Here is an 18,933-nt window from a genome sequence, read left to right as displayed (position 1 = left end):
TGAGCGGGCACACATTCTCGCCAGTGACCCTGCAGGGCAGCTACGAATATGACCGCATCATAAAGACCGGCGAAGTGTTAAAGCGGACCAGAAAGACGAAGGTGCGTCGATATCCGAGACATTGCGCGCGGTATCATCCCTGATAGCATCCGCAGACGTGGAAGCCAGTGTTCCTCGTCCTGCGACCCAATCTCCTGTCCATCTACAAAGACCGAGAGGAAACCAAGCTCAAGCATCAGGTCAATCTGTCCGAACTCACGGCCGTCGCTCGCCAAAAGGATCCGAAACGAAAAGAGAAGCCCATTTTCGCCCTCTTCTCGCCCTCCCGCAACTTCCATCTCGAGGCCTCATCCGACACAGCGGCGCAAGAATGGGTCGAGTTGATACGGCAGGAAGCGCGTATGGAAGAGCGAGAAGAGGAAATGTCTCTGGCCGGCTCAGGTAGTGCGAATGCCGTGTACCAGGGCTTTGAGAGGAGCGTACCTACGAACATAAGCCCATCGGCCGATGATCGCACAGCAGGTTATAGTTCGTCGGATGCTGAAGCCTTCGGACGCAGCCAACCTCTTCCTAAAAGGCGGGAACGGACGAGTGTCGGCTTTGGCAATCGTAAATCTTCACACGTAGATTACTCTGGCGCAGATCATGGATCATATTCTGATTTCTCGGATTCGGGCTTCGGTGCTGCTGCACGAATGTCTGCCCTTTCTCTTGCCCATACTGAAGGACGGCCGTCCACGAGTTCAGCGTCACAGCAGCCTGCTTCGAACTCTGTCTATGGGCACAATACACCCGCCAGACCTTCCATGGGAGCTAGGAATCCCTCGCAAATGTCTGGGCTAGCACTGGGCACTGATGAGAATAAAAGGGCAACCTATCCCACCGACGACGAGCGCGTAATACATCATGGGTGGATATATCTCCTCAAATCCAAGTCTGGCGTGCGGCAATGGAAGAAGGTCTGGATGGTCCTGCGACCCAAAGCACTAGCCATGTACAAAAACGAAGAAGAGTACACAGCACTCCTCATATTACCCTTCGCAAGCATTATAGATGCTGTGGAGATTGATGCAGTCTCGAAAAGCAAGACGTCGTGCATGCAGATCATCAGCGAGGAACGAAATTATCGCTTCTGTGCCGTGGACGAGGACAGCCTGGCACGTTGGTTGGGCGCGCTGAAAAGCTTGTTGGCCAAACGCAAGGCAAAGGCCGCCGCAAACGTATCATGATACCTTACGATCACCACGATTATACCCTGAGAAGCCCTTGGTCGCAGGTTCTCCGCATATCTTCAGGATAGCTTTGATTTTGGATCATGCAATGACATGCTATTCTTTTATGCCGGGCTGAAATTGCTTGGAAGAAAAGGTGCCGTGCGTCATGCTTTCACAAATGCAAGATGCTCAGATGTCCACCCAATACCTCTCGCGCACTTTCGCGCCATAGATGAGGAAGATCAGTGGTGCTGGAGCGATAGCCAACGCCAGGAATCCGAATACTGATATACCCCATCCGTATCCCACATTTTCGAATAGCATTGGCGCGAAAAGTGGAACGATGCCACCCACTACTGCTCTGAACACAGCACCGGCTGCGATTGCTGAAGCCGCGTACCGCTCAAAGGAATCAATGTAGTAATTCGTCGTGGAGTTGAGGATGATGATTTGACCTAGTGATTGATCGAGTCAGCACCACGTCGAGCAATTGTCTAGGCAAACAAGTTGTTCACTCACCTACGCCATAGAAGAAACTGGCGATGATCGAGACAATCCAAGGTGTGTGGTTTTCCACGCTCCAAGCAAACCAGAAAAGCGAGACAGGAATGAACACGGAACCAATGTTCGCCAACGGCAATCGAAATTCTGGACGACCTTTTCCATGATTTTGTGATGCCAGTCGATTGTAAACCGTATCGATTCTGGGGACTATAAACCACACGCAAGCCAGGAAGCCAAGACCAGGACCGAGATACATTAGTCCGACTTGTTCAGTGTTGAAGCCGTATTCGCCGTGGTAGATGGGCTGGAAGTTTGTGTATAGCGAATATGTTGTTGCGAAGAGGATGGCTTGATAGACGCTCATAGTCATCACGATGGGTTGGATCAGGATGCGTAGAGGTCTTTTCAGGGAGTGACGCAGCTTGACGACAAGCGGACGATAGTCTTCTCCCTCGAAGCGATATTTTCCAGGTGTGTTGTGTTCACGTTCGAGCCGTGCTTTTCGTTTGGCAAGGATGACTGGTGCCTAGCAAAGCAATAGGGCATGAAACGTCAGCAGAAGGCACCAAACCAACTTTCAATAACGATTGCATCTCACATATGTCTCCTTCAGGAGGAAGAATGCTGAAGTCGTATTCAGCGCGCACACAATCGTCAAGATCAAGAAGATCCATCGCCACCCAAGTCTTTGCACAATGAGCCCTCCAAAGAGCGGCCCCAAAGTCGGGCCCATCAATGGTCCAAGTAAATACCATCCAAAAATCCCTGCCCGCTCACCAGGTTCGAACATATCCGCGAGAGAGCCTCCTCCATTGGCAATAGAAACGGAGCCGAAGAAGCCGGATATCGTCCTCATAGCGATCAGCGTGGCTATATTCGGGGCCAATCCCGAAGGTATCTGCAACAATGTAAACACTCCAAAGCCCACGAGATACATAGGTCTTCTCCCAAACGTCTCACTGAGCGGCGCGAGGAGCAGGGGACCGATTCCAAGCATGACAACAAAGCCAGTCGTACATCCAATGACAAGGTTTGCAGTGGTATTGAGTGCTTGGGCGATTTGATCGATCCCTGGAGTGAACATGGAACTGGCCAAAGGTGATAGGATGGCCATAGAAGCGATGGTGGCCACGTTCAACATCTTTCTCGTCCGGCTCCAATTTCGTGGGTTTTCTACATCGTTTTCTTCGAATTCGAGAAGTTCGAGCTCGTCGACTTCTGAGCCTGTGTCTGCTGCCACGTTCTGCAGCAGCGGCTCCGTCTCGTTTGTCGATCCTCGGCGCTCCAGGTCTTGGTCCGGCCTTTGGGGAGGCATGGTGGCGAGGAAACGAGTACTTTGGAGGAGAAATAGCTCGTTACTTACACATGTCAAGTCCTTTTGTACATAAGCAGAGACTACTAAGACGACTAGTACTGTAGAGCTGCCGAACGATGCGGACGATGACGCACGTGAAAGACGGCCACAAGAGTCCGCGGATGGCTGGGCGTAGCAGAAAGCCTAACGTTATTATTAAGCGTGGTTGGGAAGCTCAAAGTGGTTCATGCCAATGCCAATCCATCAAACTGCGAGAACATAATCCTCTAACATGGGCTTCTAAGCACTTCTGATAATGGGAGCGCCGCCATGCACTTGTCACTGTTGTTATCGAAAAGCTCTCATTGCTGATCGAAATAAGTTGATGGGCACCGACGAGTCCTCGCAGCTTTTACTCATGCAGAAGAGGCTAATGTATGGTGCTGAGTTACGTGAAGATGATTCCTCCATCCACCAGCTGAGTCTGCCTACATGACCAAAGATATCACACGTCAGCACATGTCTCGGGCAGAATGAGTTGCGCTGTGGATCAACTTACCCTGTCACATAATCCGCATCACTGCTCGCCAAAAAGCTCACGAGTTTGGCGACGTCCTCGGGTACACTAGTTCTCTTAAGCGCAATCGACTCTGAGTACTTCTTGATGGTATCACCCTTCTTGGCGCCAGTTTTCTCGCCCAGCTTCTCGTCTATGAGGTCCCACCTAAAAGTAAGGAGTGCAAAGGTCAGCAATGCTTCAGACGAGCTACCTGCAAGGGAGGGGGTTGAGATGGGTTTACTCACATAGCAGTGCCTACAATACCAGGAGCGTAGGCGTTCACAGTGATATGGTGTTCAGCCATCTCCATGGCATATGCTTGAGTGAGACCTCGAACGGCCCATTTGGTTGCGCTGTAGTGAGACAGCAGTGCAAAAGGCTTGAATGCAACGATGGAAGCAGCCTGCCCAATGTGTCAATTCGTGATCTACTGGATGGACAAGTCTGTAGTTGACATACTCCAATGAGTCTTCCCGGGCTGTCCGCTGTCAAATTTCCTTGCTTGATCATCTGCTTTGCGGCAGCCTGATAGCAGTTCTGTACTCCAAAAACGTTCACTCGAAAGATTGTTTCAAAGTCCTGCTCTGTAAGCTCAAGCAATGGTTTCACCTGGGCAATTCCGGCGTTTGCAATCATAGTGTTCAATGGGCCTAGCTTTTCTGCTGTGGTCGCACACATTTGCTCGACCTCACTTAGTTTCGTTACATCGGCAGTCACTGCAATGGCCTTCCGTCCTAGAGCTTCTATCTCTTTGACAACTTGGTCACAGCCGGCGCTGTTGGCAGGAATGTCGTTGATGCAGACATCGTATCCGTCTTGTGCGATTCGAATGGCAATTGCCCTGCCAATGCCGCGACTGGAACCTGTGACGATTGCTACTCTTCCCATAATGAAGTGTAAGGTTGCTGCAAGGAAGTCGGTAGAGAAAAGTTGAAGTGCCGAAGAACTCCAGAGGTTGGACAAGTATGCAGTGAGAAATGCAGCACGCACGCTCTCTGGAGAAGGACGTCCCCTTCTTTATACAGCTGCATGAAGATCTGATCGAAGCGCCGCCGTGACGACAGCCAAATCTTGGGTTCTCCTCACGCGGAGCGATGCACTCCTCATGGCGGAGGAGCTAGCTGGCGCCTGGAGGCATTGTGAAGGCTCGTTCGGTAATCTTCCGCAAGACCGAGCGACATGCTACGTGCTACCGTGGTGGCCGTTCGAAGCGCAGAGGAGGAGGAGGGAAGTCGAGCTCATGCAGGAGCCGAGCTCGACTCGAGTGGTGATGCAGCAGGGAAGCTCGAAGTCGACTGGTGTATCCCGAGATTCCCGCCGGCAGGGCAGGTCTGGCGATTGGTGGGTGCATGTCAGCAGCGGGGCAGTCAATGTTTCCTCGTCGCGTGCTCGTTGCGCGTGTTCCTGAGCGTCCACAATGACATCGCCGGGAACGACGACCACACACGCAACATTATGTCGAGATCCTTGGCCCAGCGCGGCCTGACGCTGACGGAAGAGTTGGAGAAGCTGGAGCAGCAGATCACCCTCACGCTGCAAGAGATTGATAGCAACTTCAGCAAGGCGCATCGCATCGTCACCACCAGCATCATACCCACCGTCGAGGAATATGCCCAGCACAGCAGTGAGGTTTGGGAAGGTTCAAAGGTCAGCCATACTTGAGAAAGATGTCGCGTGGCTCACGCTGATGGTTGCCCAGTTTTGGAAGCAATTCTTCGAAGCATCCGCCAATGTCTCCCTATCTGGCTATGAGGAGGATGGAGCAGAGGAAGTCACGCACACAGATGCTACCCAATCCTTCCAAACGCCCACCGGTCATGACGATGAAGACAATACTGTCACCGGCCGAGCCCAGCGGCACAACGAAGAGGAGTCATTCAGCATAGAATCGCCCACACAGGTCACAGGTGTGCAGAGCACTCCAAAGCTGACCCCGTCTTCATCTAGAAAGGCCAATGGCACGGGTCGTTCTCAGAGGAATAGGACTGCATCCTCACATCGATCGCCATCACCCAGGAAGTACACTGGACACAATCCTCTCGCCATCGAGCCTTCTTCGGAAGAGCCAAGCACGCCCCGGATGCAAGCGACTGGAAGCATGGATTCGTCTCCGTTCCAGCCAGAGTCAGCCTTCCAGCCTTCGGCTTTCCAACCGCGGGAGAACAACGATCCTCTGATGCATCGTGTTCTCGATAAGAATTACCGTATCCAGGCCACTCCCATGACACAGCGTCGACAGAGAGCAATACCCGCTGCCAAAGCCACCCCAGCAACCGCGACAAAGCAATCACCTTGGGACGACTCTCCTCAGTCTTCTCCTGACATTTCGGCACCTCAACTTCGGAGCGATCTCTTCTCGCCGGCTAAAGGTGCACCAAGGACACCAGGACTGTCTGTTCTGACGCCAGCCAATAAGAAGACTGGACCACCTCCTCCAACCACATCGACTGGAAAGCAGCTTTTCTCGGCACAAGACAAAGCGTACACGGCAACACGGGATCGAACAAGAGCGAGTCACATATTCGATGATAGTGACGACGACGACGACCTGGCCGACCTCTCACCTCCCAAAACCATGCAGTTCCATGTACCGCAATCGAGACTGATGCAGACGCCAGCTCGAGAAGCATCTCGGAAGATTGTTGACGATCTCCTTTTGACTGCTGGAGCAGATGCCACGGATGATATTGAGGACGACGATTATGAGTTCGAAATACCGTCTCCAAGCATAATCAAGCAGGTTCTGGAAGACGATACGTTTTGAGCATGTACGTGCGAAAGCAGTCTTGTGCAATATGGCGAGTGATAGGCGAGAAGCTGACACTTTCAAGCGTAAAAGAACCATCCATGGCTGGAATCAGATTGCAACAGTTGTTCAGCAACGACAGCAGGCGACGACCAATTTGCTGCTCGTAATTTGAACCGATCAGGCCGGAAGTGGGAAATGCAATTACTAGTCAGGAACGTGGATCTAGCGACCGTTGAAGATGAACGACCGTTGCGCTTCACGGTCGGGAACGGGAATTTCGTCAGGAGCCGCCCCAAGATTGCAGCCGTTGACGCTTGGATCTGCTGTTCCCGATGCCGTCTTGATCCATGCGCCAGTATTCTCCGATGGCGCTCCTGTCCTGCAAGGCTTGAGTCGTGGCTGCTGGTGGAATCACGTGCAAGCACTGCATGAGATGAAACGAGAGCCACATGTAAAAGCGTGTCTTGCACGAGTTGCAACCATCGAGCCGGTGACGAGGCTTGAGTTTGCGCCTGCTCCTAACTAGTATACCTGAACTCGGGATGACGGTAGCCCAACTGCGACTCGTCTTCCACCTCTTGCAGTCGATACTCCCTCCTCCCGCTTTGTCTCTGTCCGTTCTCCCACCGGATGTACGCCATGTTGCTGAGCGTCAGCAGGAGGCTTATTCCGATGCTGGCGAGACATATTGCGTGGCCCGTGACATAGTCGGGAGCATCTTCAGCCAAGTACGTAAATGTGGCGACAAAGGCACCTAACAACATGCTGGTCAGTCGTTGGGACAATCACGGGGTGACGATCGACCAATGCTTACCACAGTTGCCAATTGCCACTTGAAATCCAAGGCCAGTGGCTTTCGTTGTGTGCGGCATTAAGTTGTTGGACAACCAAGCCAGCACTAACGGACTACACGGAAATGATCCAAGAGCTATGAAGAAGGTCCCTGCATACTGCACACTGTTCCGATCACTGGCCAGTTGCATGATGTAGCCAACTGATGCGAGACTCAGTGCAATGGCGATCAGTGGTCCACGCATCTTGATGCGATCTGAAGTCCATGCGAAGGCAAGCACGCTCAGGAAAGCCAGGAAATTTGGTGGCACCGTGAAGAGCTGCGCCGTGACCCTACTGTAGCCCATGCCTTTGATGATTGTAGGCAAAAACAGCGAGTAACTGTAGATCGGAATCAATATGAAGAAGAAGTTCAGCGACATCACAATGGTATTGACGTTAAGGAGAGCGAAGCGGACCTTGAAAATAAGTGTCAGTGGTGAGCAAAGCTTGAAGTCTTGCGAGGTGAAATGTTTACTTCTCTCCAATTGAAACGGTCCTCGTCTGGTCTCTCAACTGCAGCCGCGCCGTGGAGATCCACTCGCAGCCTTTGAGCTGCTTGCCATTGCTCTTCTTCGGACAGGAATCGAGCTGTGCCGGGGGTACTGGGGAGAAAGAAAAAGGCAACCATTGCGACGACAACAGTGACTGAGCCTTCCACAAAGAAGATCCATGGCCAGCTTCGATAAGAACCATAATTGATCTCAGCAAGGCCAGTTGCCAGTAGGCCTCCAAAGGCGCCCGAGAGCGGCGCCGCACAGTAGAAGATACCCAACCTGAACATCAGATCATGTCGACGATAGAACATGGACAGGTAAAGGATGATGCCGCCGAACATGCCTCCTTCGCATGCTCCAAGGAAGAGACGACAGGCTATCAGACCGCCGTAGGTTTTGACAGTTCCCATACATGTCCCAACTATGCCCCAAGCCATGGCGAGCAACGGCAGATATCTGCCTCCGCCGACATATCGGAGAAGCCAGTTGGACGGAACGTCAAGGAGGACATAAAGGATGTAGAAGACTGCCAAGCACACATTGTACTTGTCTCCAGTTAGCTTCAGATCCTTCACGAGGCCATCGAGCTTGGCGTTGCCGATGTTGGATCTGTCGATAAACGCCAGCAGCCAGAGGACGAAGATCCAAGGAAGAATGTGCAAGTCGAGTTTGCGTGTGAGGCGGCGATCCGTTGCTGGGTCCAATGTGTATGAGAGTCCGGCAGATAATGTATCCTTCTCTTCAATCTGTTCCGATGCTGTGGAAGCTTTCCTATCCTCTGGAGACGCCATGATGCAAAGCTTGAAAAGAAACAAGAGTGAGAGACAAGAAACAACCAAGAGGAACCTACCTTTTTGCTTACCATCGTTTTCGGACTGCTTTCTCTCTGCTCGGCTAACATCCATGTTGAAGGGTCAGACTGCGAAGGATCTCATCCTCGCCCGTCTCCTTTCAGAAGCTCCGTGGATGCCTCGAACCGGCTCCAGCGGAGCCGCTAAAAGAAGCCAGGGTCCGCCAAATCTCTACTTACAAGTTACTACTGTATTGTTCAGGTTCTTCCTCCTCCCCTCATTATTGATAGCCGGCAGCGGAGAAATATCACCGTCATGCTTGCTTGCTCGCCACAACATCGGCATGACGAGACTTCCGACCCCCGAAGGAGCGACAGAGTTTGAGAGTCGGTGGACTTCATTCCAGCATTTATTATTGGGGAACAAGGATATTCTCAGAGCCAGCAAGCTTGCTTGTGCTGGCTGAGCTCTGTGGCACTTTTCGCTGAGTGAGTATAAATCACGTGATCTTTCTTTTTGATTTCTAATAATCAGAGGCCGGACTAGATTTTGCCATTTTGGTAGGGAGCCTTTTTGCATTCCGAGCCGAGTCTGATTGTTATTTCGCACTCGCTCCAGACACCTTCCACAACTCGAGGAGCTTGGTGCCTTCCGCTTCGCTGGAAAAATACTTACATAATCCGGAGTCCTCCACTCCTCCAATCTCAACCCCGTGGAGCAGCTGAGCTTGATTTTGCTTGGTTCCGCGCGAAGAAGGAATCCCTGGCTACGGTACCTGTTGATGGCCTAAGGCAGGAACGAAAGAAAAAAAGAGAATTTTTGCTTTGTTCATCACATGGTTGCAGGCTTCCGGCTGACTGAGACGGCGACATCACAAGATTAGGTTTCATAAAAAGATAGAGTTGGCATGGAAGTGCTTTTTCCTGGTCGGGCTGTTGATGGTGTCAGTTTGGAATGGAATTTTTGGTAAGTGAGACAGAAGAGCAGGCACCAGGTACCAGGCACCAGCACAGAGACTTGTAAACGCAGCAAATATGTCCATCTTTTTGTGTGTTTGTGGGTATCATACGTCCGTCAGCCATCGCCGACCACGACCACGACCGCGATTACTCCTGCGGAACGTCTCAAATGCTACCAAGGGCCAAGCGTCAACCGAAGCGAAGCGAAGCCAAGCAAAGTGAAGCGATGATTAATGTGCGCCTGTGAATAAGTATGCTGTCGTTATCATACAATGCTACTGTCCTCCTTGTCCAACGCCAATTCTTCTGCGCGCTATGAGATGATGTGTTTCGAATTTCAAAGAAAGCAAATGGGTATCATGCGTGCGCCGTGCGCCGGTTGTCCCGTGAAGGTTGTGTGTCTATTGGTGGTGTAAGTGGGTATCGATGCTTGAACGCTGGTTTGCGATAAAACGCCGTCGCGATGCTGACGTCCTCCGAAGGAAAGTGATAGTGGCCCGTATTAGAAATGCGGCTCAGATGACCTGGACCAGTCGGACATGTTGTCGAGACCCTGTGGCCAGGCTGATCATCTGCAGCGCAAACAAAGGGAGTGGTGGGCCTTGAAACAGAGCAGATTGTGGGTGATGGTGTGGTGCAAGGCACTGTGCAGCTCGAATGTGGCTAGCGCGCCTCAGCTTTGCAGGAGCTTGGGCAGGCAGGACGCAGTGCCGCATGACCAATGATCGAGCTCCGAACGTGCGGCTCAAACGCAACCGCACACCATCAGTCTACGACGTTGAAGTCGGCTGACTATGGCTCTCGTAATCGTGCAAGGGCACGAATCTGGCTTCGGCAGGCATGGCCGCGGGTCCTGTCAACGAAGGGATTCGTTGTTGATACGCATACGACTGCGCCGTTCCTGGGAGACCCGTCGCGGGCGACGCACTGAGATATTGCCCAACACCAAACGACCAGTCTGGCCTCGTTCCCGAAAGCTCGGTGGAATAGTGCGCAGATGGCTGGTGCCAGGACGTTGTTTGTGCACCAGCCGATGTGGGAACAGCGAGGCGAGGATCCGAGTAGGCTGCTGACGATCCGATGCCGAGACCAGATTGCATCGCCGCGTGAGGCGAATATGGATTTGGCATTGGTGGCGGCGGCGCGTAGACGTGACTGTGTGATGCCGCGGAGCTTGACGCGGAGCGTGGCGAAGCCGCTGCGCGCTGATCGATCCCAGCGTCAGATGGCCTCGCTGCAGCGTATCCCGACGCGCCTGGGTGTAATGCGCCGGCAGTGGACGAATAGCTTGCGGACTGCGAAGCATGTTAGCTGTGTATCGATATGGAGGAGAGTGCAGAATGCATATGCATGCAGGGATGACTTGCATATTTGCCAATGATCTTCTTCAAAGCCGTCGCCAAGATGCGCCACGGGAACACTTTCACGTCTTTCTCGATGTTCCTCGGTTTGGGGTTGGGGAAGCCCATGATCAGTTTAAAGAATTCTTCACTGTCCGCCTTGGTTTTCGATACTGTTGCCGGTCGAAAGCCCTCGAGGTTGCGACGAATCCGGTTCTTCTCTTCCACTGTGAAGCGCACTGCAACCAGGGATTCCAGAAGGGAGATGGTGTCCACCGAGGTCACATAGCATTCCTGCTTCTCTTCCCACCATATGCAGCTCACGCAAATGCTGTTCGGAAGGCGGTCTTCGAGTGTGACAGGCTCAAATGTGGCGGAGATGATGCTTCCGGACTGGCTGCGACGGAACTGCACCAAACGTCGTCTGGCCTCCCATTCCGCTGCCGTCCATTTGTCTGACATCAAATTGAGATCACCCTCAATCTTCAGCATCGCTTTGGCGTTCGAAGGGTACATCGCATACGGGTTGAAGGCGCTTGCCATGGCAGTCGCGGGAATATGCGCTCCAGGAGTCGTTGGTGAGCCCTGCAAAGTCGATGTTCGTATGAGTGGCGGTGCATGACCTGCAGCAGGCGACGGAAGAAGCTGTGAGCTCTTACTTCCAGTCGACAGTGCAGCAGCTGAAGGACTGCGTGTTGTCTGCAGTCCATGCGCGTACGACCAAGAAGGACTCTGCGATGTCTGCATCGATGGTGTGGCTTGCTGTCTATGGTAATGTTGGGACGCGATCTGGCCATATGATGAATAGTCGGACATCTGGCTGAACTGACGATTCTGGTAGATATCTGGCACACTCGGACGTCGAAATGCGGCGACTGGAGACTGGTGTTGAGCTATATTGTGCATCGAGATCTTCTTGGCAGGGGAACGGCGAGGCGACGACTCTGGCGACAGTTTGCGCTTGCGCGGCGCCTGGAGTTGCGGTTGAGCTGGCATTTGCGGCGAGTCGAGGTGGTAATATGTGGGCTGATCTTGGTAGGCAAACAGTCCAACGTCCAACGACGGAGATCCTTCCCAAGCAACATTTGTATCGTCGAGAATGAGGTGCAGCGGTACTTGGGCTGTTGGCGAGTGTGTCGATGCAGGCGAAGGCGCAGTAGTTGTGAGCGTGTATTCGTAGAAGCCAGTGTTGGGAGTCTTCGTCAAGATGCTTTCGCATCTTTTTGAGCCGAACATGATGACTGGTGTGACTTGTGGTGCATCGAAATCGTAGGGACTCTGGAAATAGACAGTGACTTGAGTACCGGTTGGGCCTGCTCTGGGAGAAACATTGACGATCTGAGGGACTGGGCGAGGAGGCTCGAGATATGCAGGGTACTGCGCAGCCTGCTGACCATAATAGGTTGGATCATGCGTGCCGTACGGTTGAGCAGCGGCGCCCAAACTGACCGTGGAGGATGATTGGGGAAGGCCAGATGGTACCTGCGCCTGAGTCGCTACATAGTCGGTCGCGTAGGTAGGGTGTGCGAAGCCGCTGTAGGCATGCTGGCCCTGCTCAGGTCGTGTGGCTGTTTGGTAGTCTGTGGTGTGCGTCACATCAGTCATCTGCCATGCTGCCCTTTCACATGTTCAAGCTAGCATGTCCACGAGACAGAAGGTTCCTGCCGTGGTCATCCCGCTCCGCAAGGCACCTGCCTCTTCGGCCCCAAGGCATCGAAGGATCCCGCCTGTTCTCAACAACTTAAAATGCACTCACCATACACTTCGTAATTCTGCGCTTTGTCGTACTCCGACATCGACAGCAAGTAACTCCGGGGATCGGGCTGGGCCAATGGCCCACTGTCGTTACTGCTCCGATAAGTTTCGACGAGAGACGTTGGGATGCCGCAATCTTCATCAACCACCAAGAAGGTCTTGCTATCTCTTCGCTGTTCACTCTAGTGACAGTTAGTCAGCGATCGTGGCTGTGCCGTGCCTTTGCAAAAGGCAACAATGTAAGAATGCGACGAATGAGTGCGATCGATCCGGGAGAATCAAGTTGTCATGTCGGGAGTGGGCAGTGAGGACGCACCTGGTGACGCATACGTCTGCGATGAGTTCCAGCTTGGCGAGTGATCACGTTGAACAGAATGCAGAACGTGTAGTAGAGGGCAGTCTGCTGCAACTTGTACGACACTGGATAAATGCTGCGAGCGTACTCTTCCTACACCAATGCCTTTGGGCTGGGCCCAATGGGCTGAATGAACTGGTGGGGCGAGTGCAAATGTCGCTATCCGCTCAAGACATGCAGAAAATAGCGCTCTCGTTCTTTGACGTGAGTGTCAGAAGGCGATTACCGTCCTGCGGACGACGTCGACCGTCTCAAAGAATGACACCCAATTGGCGAACAGGCAATCTTGGTGTTCTTGCAGTCGTTCGCAGGAGATTGCAGGGTTCTTTCCGACGTCCGAACCAAGGAGCTGGCGTTCCGCTACTGTACGTTCCCGAAGCGGATTGCAGGCGCGGTATCAAAGCAACAGCGCTGTAGCGTCTGTGTCTTTGCTCTGACGCTGCTCAGATACCTGCTCCGATATTAGCCTCCGACGCACCAGCCAAGATTTGATGTCCGTCATGGAGATTGCAATTATCGCTCATACCGAATTGAACAAAGGAAACTGATGACGAAGCGCCTCGCGCGCCGCAGGCTGTGGGGATCGTGGCTGCAGTTGCTGTCAGATATGATGATGGTCCAGGTTGATCTCTGCCTTCGCGTCCATCGACCAGCGAGGTGTTCCGGCGCATCAGGTAGCAATGGTGATGGCCCAGATTCGACTCAGAAGTTGGGGAAGGACCAGGAGTTCATGCCGCGACGTGCGGAATGGCCTGTGGTTTAGAGATAAGACCTGACAGACCAGAGGAGGGCAAACGAATCACGCAAGGTGCGAGGAAAGGTGGGAAGAGAGAGCCTCACCTTGCAATAGATGAGCAGCGGCAGCAGCCGCTTCGGCTCTTTGTGGCGATCTTGGGCCCAAGCAGTGGAGACTGGTTGGTTGCCAGCGCAGCGGCGTCGCGGCAGAAGCGAAGGATGTTCGATCAATGGATGCGCCAGGAATGTCTGCAGATTGCCTGTCGAAAGTTGGTCAAGGTCACCTGATTACAGAAAGCTTGTCGCGTGAAAGTCGGGCCTGGGAGCTGCCGCACAAGCTACCAAACTTCACTCGGGCGGTCGATCTCTTTGCGGAGTACCACAGGCCGTTACCAGTCGACTGTAACGCGGCTCGGTGGGCACAAGATGCGGCTTGTGTCAAGGAGGCGCGACGGGTATCTGTCCTTTGCTGATCGGAAGGCCTTGGCGTTAGCTCTGTGGGGGCGTCATCCAGGTCGGTGGAGCTGGGCTTAGGAATGACAACCGCCGTGTCGGTGTATGTGAGTCAAAATCGTGGAGGATGTTTCAGGGTGTCTGAGCAGAGACGGATCCAAGCGGGCGAGAGTGCGTGCGTTTGCGTAAGGTACAGTACGGTGTGGTGATCCGGAAAGGAGCAGCAGCAGCAGCGGTGGTCAAGGCCGGCGAGGGCTTCCGTCAGGTGGGAGCAGTGGTGTCAGTAGTGTGTCGGGGTCGTTAGTGTCCGGAAAGCAGGCGTTTCGTTTCGTCAGCGGCCATGCCAGTATGCCTGGGGAAGGGAAAGTAGTAGCGGTTAGGAGGATCAAATACTACAGCTAGAAAACAGCAATGTCCAAACGAGCGACTCGGGCGGCGATCAGCATCTGCCCAGACTAGAAGCAAAGATGGTTCAAGGAAGCAGAGGCAAGCCTCGAGAGGGCCGTGTATAGCGAGAAAAGAGCACTTCGCGCAGCTGACTGGGCCGTGATGCCAGCCCGAAGCTCCCATGGCACCGCCAGATTGCATCGTGTGAAGCCCTTGGGGAACAGTAACCCAGACTGGAGGGTGATCAAGGGCAGCATGGTGGCCTCGCCGGTAGGTCAGTAACGGGCTATCTTTAGGACAATCACCGAGCAGCCTAAAGATGTGACCCTTGCTCAATGCGCAACGCGCGAAGAAGCTTAAAAGTTTATCAGCACTGCTATGGGTGGCGTGGAGTGCGTGACAGAGTGCAGTGCGGTACGGTATTATGGGTATTGCACTGCTTCGACGGGCATTATTATTGCGCGCGGCTCAACGTCAACGGTCGCGCGCCCATCCTCGCCTGCAGTGTCCTTTGCGGGCGTGTGGAATGGCGAGGCATCGGCCTTTCTCGGGTGGCTTCCTGTCAGCTGCACAAGAGGGGATCCGTCCAGTGTCGTTGGGCACACAAGGCCCCAAGGAGCCCTTCACGACTCCCTTGCCTGCACGCATCGTCCGATGTTCCTGCGCGCACCGCTCGATGCATCGAGTGTCAACTAGCAAGACGCCTACTGTAGGCTCGTTGCCGCCTGGTCGCTGCAGATGCATATGGCACAGGAGGTCGGCCGACTCGAAAGTACAGTAGGAGGTCGTTGCACAAGGCCAAGCCGAAGCCAGGCGTGAGGTTTGGATCGCATCGCATCGCATCGCATCGCATAGAATAGCCTTTCCCCGTGGCGCAGAACACTAAATATATCGTGTCCACTTTGAGCGCCGCCGCCCCTAATAAAGGCGACGCCTTGTCTGCTTTGGGCGCATTAATTCGCACGCACTTCGCTCAAATCGCGCGCGATCTTCAGGCACTATCACGGCTGGCACCTGTCTCCCACTGTGACTGGACAGGTGGCTTCCGAGAGAACGTCGCCGGCCTCTATCCCGCTGGTTGTTTACACCCACGTCTGCCACGTCTGCCTAGGACCTTCCTTGTTTGCCATGCCCAGGGCCTTGCTCCCTCGTCAAGGGCCAATCGAGGCAACTGATCGTGGCGAGTTCTCGGCACGCGAATGCGATCGACCGCTTGCCAGGTTTGCACATTGTGGTGGGATTACGATGTGGCGGAGAGACGATGGCACAGTCCTGTGGTTTGCGCCAACGCATGCCGGCATGACTCTGGATGCTAGGAACATGTTCGTGCCGTGGCCTTCATAACAATATCTGCCGGCGCGATACTGTACGCCTGCTGCAGCTCACGCTGACCGTCCGCCATGGATCTCAAGTCCGCTGGCCAAATTGCGGCATGGTGGCGCGATCGCTAATAATCACGAGATGCGAACAGGCCATTCTTTTCTGGAACCGCACGGCTCGGCGGTCCACCGCATGCAGCGTGCGGTGCAGTCCGCTCCGCAGCGACGCTCAGCGGCAGATGGGAGAGTGCCTCACTCAACGTGCCTCGATGATCCACACACCGCATCCGCTGCCTGCGAAGTCAAGAGCATGGCTGCGCAGCTGCCGCAGAAGCGGTTGAGGAGACGAAGATCGCACCAGCTGCTCACTCACCATCTTAGACGATGCTACCAACGGCACAACCATGTGGTCCTTCGCACCGAAGCATTTGAAGCCAGGTGCAAAGCGCGCAGCGACTTCGGGCCCGCCCGAGCCCATGCGCGCGCACTGCTTTTCCGGCCTCATTCAATTGCGATGCTGGTTTGGCGGGGCTGTCGTTGCTGAACGGGAAAGAGATGTACGAGCGGTCAATGACATTGGGGAACTTCACCAGTCAACATGCGCCGCGTACCGCTGCGAAGAGACGTGGCAGGAACGGTGGCAAGAAGATTATCAAGTGCGGCTGGGCGTCGAGCAAGAGGAGACAGAACAGATTGAAGCTGTTTGGAAACTTTGGGAGCCAAAGCAGTTCCTCGAGACAAAAGTGGAGCGCTTGAAACCTGGAGAAACAACATCTCGACAGCTGTCAGTGGGAGCGGCTAGGTCTAGAATCTACCACAGAACGTCTGTGGTGCCAGGACGCTAACGTTGTCTAGTCTTTACGATCGTTCTTCGTCCAAGCCCGCTCGAGCTTGAATAACTTGTGCTCCATCATACAGACCGCTCTCACAATTCCGCGCAGTGAGAATCCCGCCAATTGCGCCGCTCCTTCGTAAAACTCTCTCGTGGCACCACCGAGGTCCTCCACTGTTGTGTACTGGGTATACAAGGTCCCAACACGTGGGATATCGTCGGGCTCGGTTTCTGGTACAATACGCCTGGCTCGAAGAGCTGCTTGAACCTGGACAATCTTTTCCGCCGAAGTCTTTCCAGCTTTGCTAATCTCGGTCTGTGCACGTGCTTCGCTCTTCTGCTTGTTCGATGTAGTGGGAAACATCGCGAACAGTGTCCGTCTGAAATCCGCCTCTCGTCCAGCCCGACCGCGTTCGCGGACCTCTTCAGAAGCAATATTGCTCTCGTACCAATCCAGGTATTGGTCAAGGCGCTCATCGGCGAGGCCCAGACTATCTGCTTCGTTCATGCTAAACGCATCTCGAAACGTTAGCTGATCAGGGCCACCACGGTTTTGGTCCTTGTCCTGGTCATGGCCATGCTGTTGAGCCAGGACTTTGCACCAAACACCCCAGTCCAGCCTCATCGCCGCAAGGTCTTCTGTGTTTTTCGGATATCGTTTCTTATCGTCGAAGGGAAATAGCAGCTTTGTCGCTATGACGATCAACGACATCAATCGAATCTCGGGGAACCGCATACTCATGTTCGCCCGTGCCTTGGCAACGACATTGTAAGCGAAGTCGACTTCGAGTAAGCGAGCCAGGCGCTGTGTGGTAACATATATCTCAAGAGGCAGGGCCAACTGCTTTACCCAGCGATAAAGTACGAGTGGCTCATTCAGAGTCGGCGCCTCCATACCAAAGTCCGAGTTCAAATTTGTCAACAGTTCAAGTACTTTGCGATGAAGCTTCTCTGGCTCAATGAGGCTCTGCTGCTCGAGCAAGTCTTGGTAATGACCAGGTAAACGATCACGCATGGACATCGGCACCTCCTTCACTGCCCGATAGAAAAGCAGAGCCCCTTCGTTACACCATGTGAGCATGTCAGCCGCCGTGATTGGTATCTTGAGCAGCATGATACCAATATGAAGGAGACCCAGAAGCTCCAGCATATTTGGGCCTGGTCCCTTCTGGCGTGTCCGGTCGCGACGCGTGATGGTGTTCTCGGTGTCCGTGCCAGAATCGCCTTCAGACTGCGAGCTGAAGATCCGAGATGATTGCGCATCGGTCTCTGCATCACTATCATAGGAGACCTTGTTCTGCAACTTCTGCAGCCGCAGTGCCCATAAGTCTTTTACCAGGCCCTCGAGCTCCTCGGGTAGCTTTTGTACGTCAATTAGCCACCGAAGCTGCTTCCTCAGCACCAGCTGCACGCAAAGTAGGTAGTGTTCGAACGCTTTAGGCCCAGAAAATCCAGTAACTTTCGTCGTCGTTGATTCTGCATCGGAGTCCAATTTCCTTCTCGCCGTTCGTCCGGTGAGCACTAGTTCTCCAGTGTCTGCAGAGACGAGGAGGCCAGCTTCGGATTGCTGGTGACCTTGGTCGCAATACGTGAAGCCATCATCGCCAACATGAAACCGTCTCGATCCACAGTTGTCGTGAGAACACGACGGTCTCTTCCTTCGCGCCTGAGACATGCTGCCGTATCTCTTGGCAGATATCGCTTCTAACGCCAGCGTCCTTCAAATTTGTTCCGCCGAGACTGCTGACGAGACTTGATGTGGGTTTCTGATTTTCTCGCGCTAACGAACTTTTGAAGCTCATCTACTTGATGTAACTGATGTATTCGGAAGAAGGACTAATCTATCTAGAAGTCCGAAGATGAAGTGCAGCAGTTGCAGCCTCAGGCATTAGGTACGTGATGGACCCTGACACCTGGACATACACTCTAAGTCACCCCCTTAGCACGTGCATATCGCTATAGAATGAAACAAACACATTAGCTATTTAGTTAGCAAAGCAAATAGGAGGGTATTAGGTAATTAAACAAAACAGGTAAATAAGCTAGACTATTCTTATATCTATATAAAGCAAATAAGGTCCCTTTAGTACTTAATAGCTAGCTTTATAGCATTCTCAATAGCGGCCTTGCAATCTACTAGGTTCAGTTGTTTAACAAAGCGGCCGTGCTTAACCTTATTAAGCGGCTTAGTAAAGCTATCGGCTATCTAATTATATATACTAACCTATTAGACGATAATAGTACTATTAGCAATCTTCTCTCGAATATAGTAGATACGAGTATCTATATACTTTATGCGGCTATTAATGCTAGTCGACTTAGTAATAGCAATAGCGGACTAATTGTCCTCGTAGAGCGT

The 18,933-nt window shown here is 53.2% G+C and overlaps 9 protein-coding genes across 9 annotated transcripts; 4 read left to right on the top strand and 5 right to left on the bottom strand.

Moving 5' to 3' along the window:
* Positions 1 to 11: 11 nt before the first annotated feature.
* Positions 12 to 1,202, top strand: MYCFIDRAFT_4449 (uncharacterized protein; the record flags this gene model as incomplete). The annotated part of the gene is made up of 4 exons (XM_007924106.1): positions 12 to 101; positions 147 to 457; positions 497 to 748; positions 818 to 1,202. Coding segments are annotated over 4 exons (1,038 nt in total), but the record flags the coding sequence as incomplete, so codon positions are not given.
* Positions 1,203 to 1,289: 87 nt separating this feature from the next.
* Positions 1,290 to 2,859, bottom strand: MYCFIDRAFT_202389 (uncharacterized protein; the record flags this gene model as incomplete). Its single annotated transcript, XM_007925314.1, has 3 exons — positions 1,290 to 1,669; positions 1,734 to 2,244; positions 2,317 to 2,859. 3 exons carry the CDS (start codon positions 2,857 to 2,859, stop codon positions 1,404 to 1,406), a joined length of 1,320 nt encoding a protein of 439 aa, XP_007923505.1. The 3' UTR covers positions 1,290 to 1,403.
* Positions 2,860 to 3,203: 344 nt separating this feature from the next.
* Positions 3,204 to 4,547, bottom strand: MYCFIDRAFT_59325 (uncharacterized protein). Its single transcript, XM_007924434.1, has 4 exons — positions 4,031 to 4,547; positions 3,817 to 3,974; positions 3,572 to 3,736; positions 3,204 to 3,500 (listed from the first exon to the last, which is right to left on the bottom strand). Exons 1-4 carry the CDS (start codon positions 4,457 to 4,459, stop codon positions 3,461 to 3,463), a joined length of 792 nt encoding a protein of 263 aa, XP_007922625.1. The 5' UTR covers positions 4,460 to 4,547; the 3' UTR covers positions 3,204 to 3,460.
* Positions 4,548 to 5,044: 497 nt separating this feature from the next.
* MYCFIDRAFT_119135 (uncharacterized protein) lies at positions 5,045 to 6,335 on the top strand (the record flags this gene model as incomplete). Its single annotated transcript, XM_007925313.2, has 2 exons — positions 5,045 to 5,218; positions 5,271 to 6,335. Coding segments are annotated over 2 exons (1,239 nt in total), but the record flags the coding sequence as incomplete, so codon positions are not given.
* Positions 6,336 to 6,838: 503 nt separating this feature from the next.
* MYCFIDRAFT_39335 (uncharacterized protein) lies at positions 6,839 to 8,439 on the bottom strand (the record flags this gene model as incomplete). Its single annotated transcript, XM_007924197.1, has 3 exons — positions 6,839 to 7,074; positions 7,135 to 7,570; positions 7,630 to 8,439. The coding sequence occupies 3 exons, from the start codon at positions 8,437 to 8,439 to the stop codon at positions 6,839 to 6,841; spliced, it is 1,482 nt and encodes a 493-aa protein (XP_007922388.1).
* Positions 8,440 to 8,551: 112 nt separating this feature from the next.
* MYCFIDRAFT_171918 (uncharacterized protein) lies at positions 8,552 to 9,717 on the top strand (the record flags this gene model as incomplete). The annotated part of the gene is made up of 7 exons (XM_007925312.1): positions 8,552 to 8,894; positions 8,929 to 8,942; positions 9,004 to 9,277; positions 9,302 to 9,322; positions 9,354 to 9,405; positions 9,434 to 9,616; positions 9,651 to 9,717. The coding sequence occupies 7 exons, from the start codon at positions 8,552 to 8,554 to the stop codon at positions 9,715 to 9,717; spliced, it is 954 nt and encodes a 317-aa protein (XP_007923503.1).
* A 451-nt stretch (positions 9,718 to 10,168) lies between these two features.
* MYCFIDRAFT_194257 (uncharacterized protein) lies at positions 10,169 to 13,350 on the bottom strand (the record flags this gene model as incomplete). Its single annotated transcript, XM_007925311.1, has 5 exons — positions 10,169 to 10,693; positions 10,820 to 12,351; positions 12,495 to 12,675; positions 12,810 to 12,941; positions 13,327 to 13,350. 5 exons carry the CDS (start codon positions 13,348 to 13,350, stop codon positions 10,169 to 10,171), a joined length of 2,394 nt encoding a protein of 797 aa, XP_007923502.1.
* Positions 13,351 to 13,395: 45 nt separating this feature from the next.
* Positions 13,396 to 14,823, top strand: MYCFIDRAFT_171916 (uncharacterized protein; the record flags this gene model as incomplete). The annotated part of the gene is made up of 11 exons (XM_007925310.1): positions 13,396 to 13,588; positions 13,612 to 13,668; positions 13,704 to 14,018; positions 14,064 to 14,156; positions 14,183 to 14,215; positions 14,255 to 14,324; positions 14,352 to 14,402; positions 14,461 to 14,540; positions 14,572 to 14,681; positions 14,736 to 14,744; positions 14,776 to 14,823. The coding sequence occupies 11 exons, from the start codon at positions 13,396 to 13,398 to the stop codon at positions 14,821 to 14,823; spliced, it is 1,059 nt and encodes a 352-aa protein (XP_007923501.1).
* A 1,770-nt stretch (positions 14,824 to 16,593) lies between these two features.
* MYCFIDRAFT_131200 (uncharacterized protein) lies at positions 16,594 to 18,249 on the bottom strand (the record flags this gene model as incomplete). The annotated part of the gene is made up of 2 exons (XM_007925309.1): positions 16,594 to 16,890; positions 17,170 to 18,249. 2 exons carry the CDS (start codon positions 18,247 to 18,249, stop codon positions 16,594 to 16,596), a joined length of 1,377 nt encoding a protein of 458 aa, XP_007923500.1.
* Between the last annotated feature and the right edge of the window lie 684 nt (positions 18,250 to 18,933).

The sequence above is a fragment of the Pseudocercospora fijiensis genome, assembly GCF_000340215.1.
Source record: "Pseudocercospora fijiensis CIRAD86 unplaced genomic scaffold MYCFIscaffold_2, whole genome shotgun sequence".
NCBI lineage: Eukaryota > Fungi > Ascomycota > Dothideomycetes > Mycosphaerellales > Mycosphaerellaceae > Pseudocercospora > Pseudocercospora fijiensis.
This window is presented reverse-complemented; position numbering and strand designations above follow the sequence as displayed.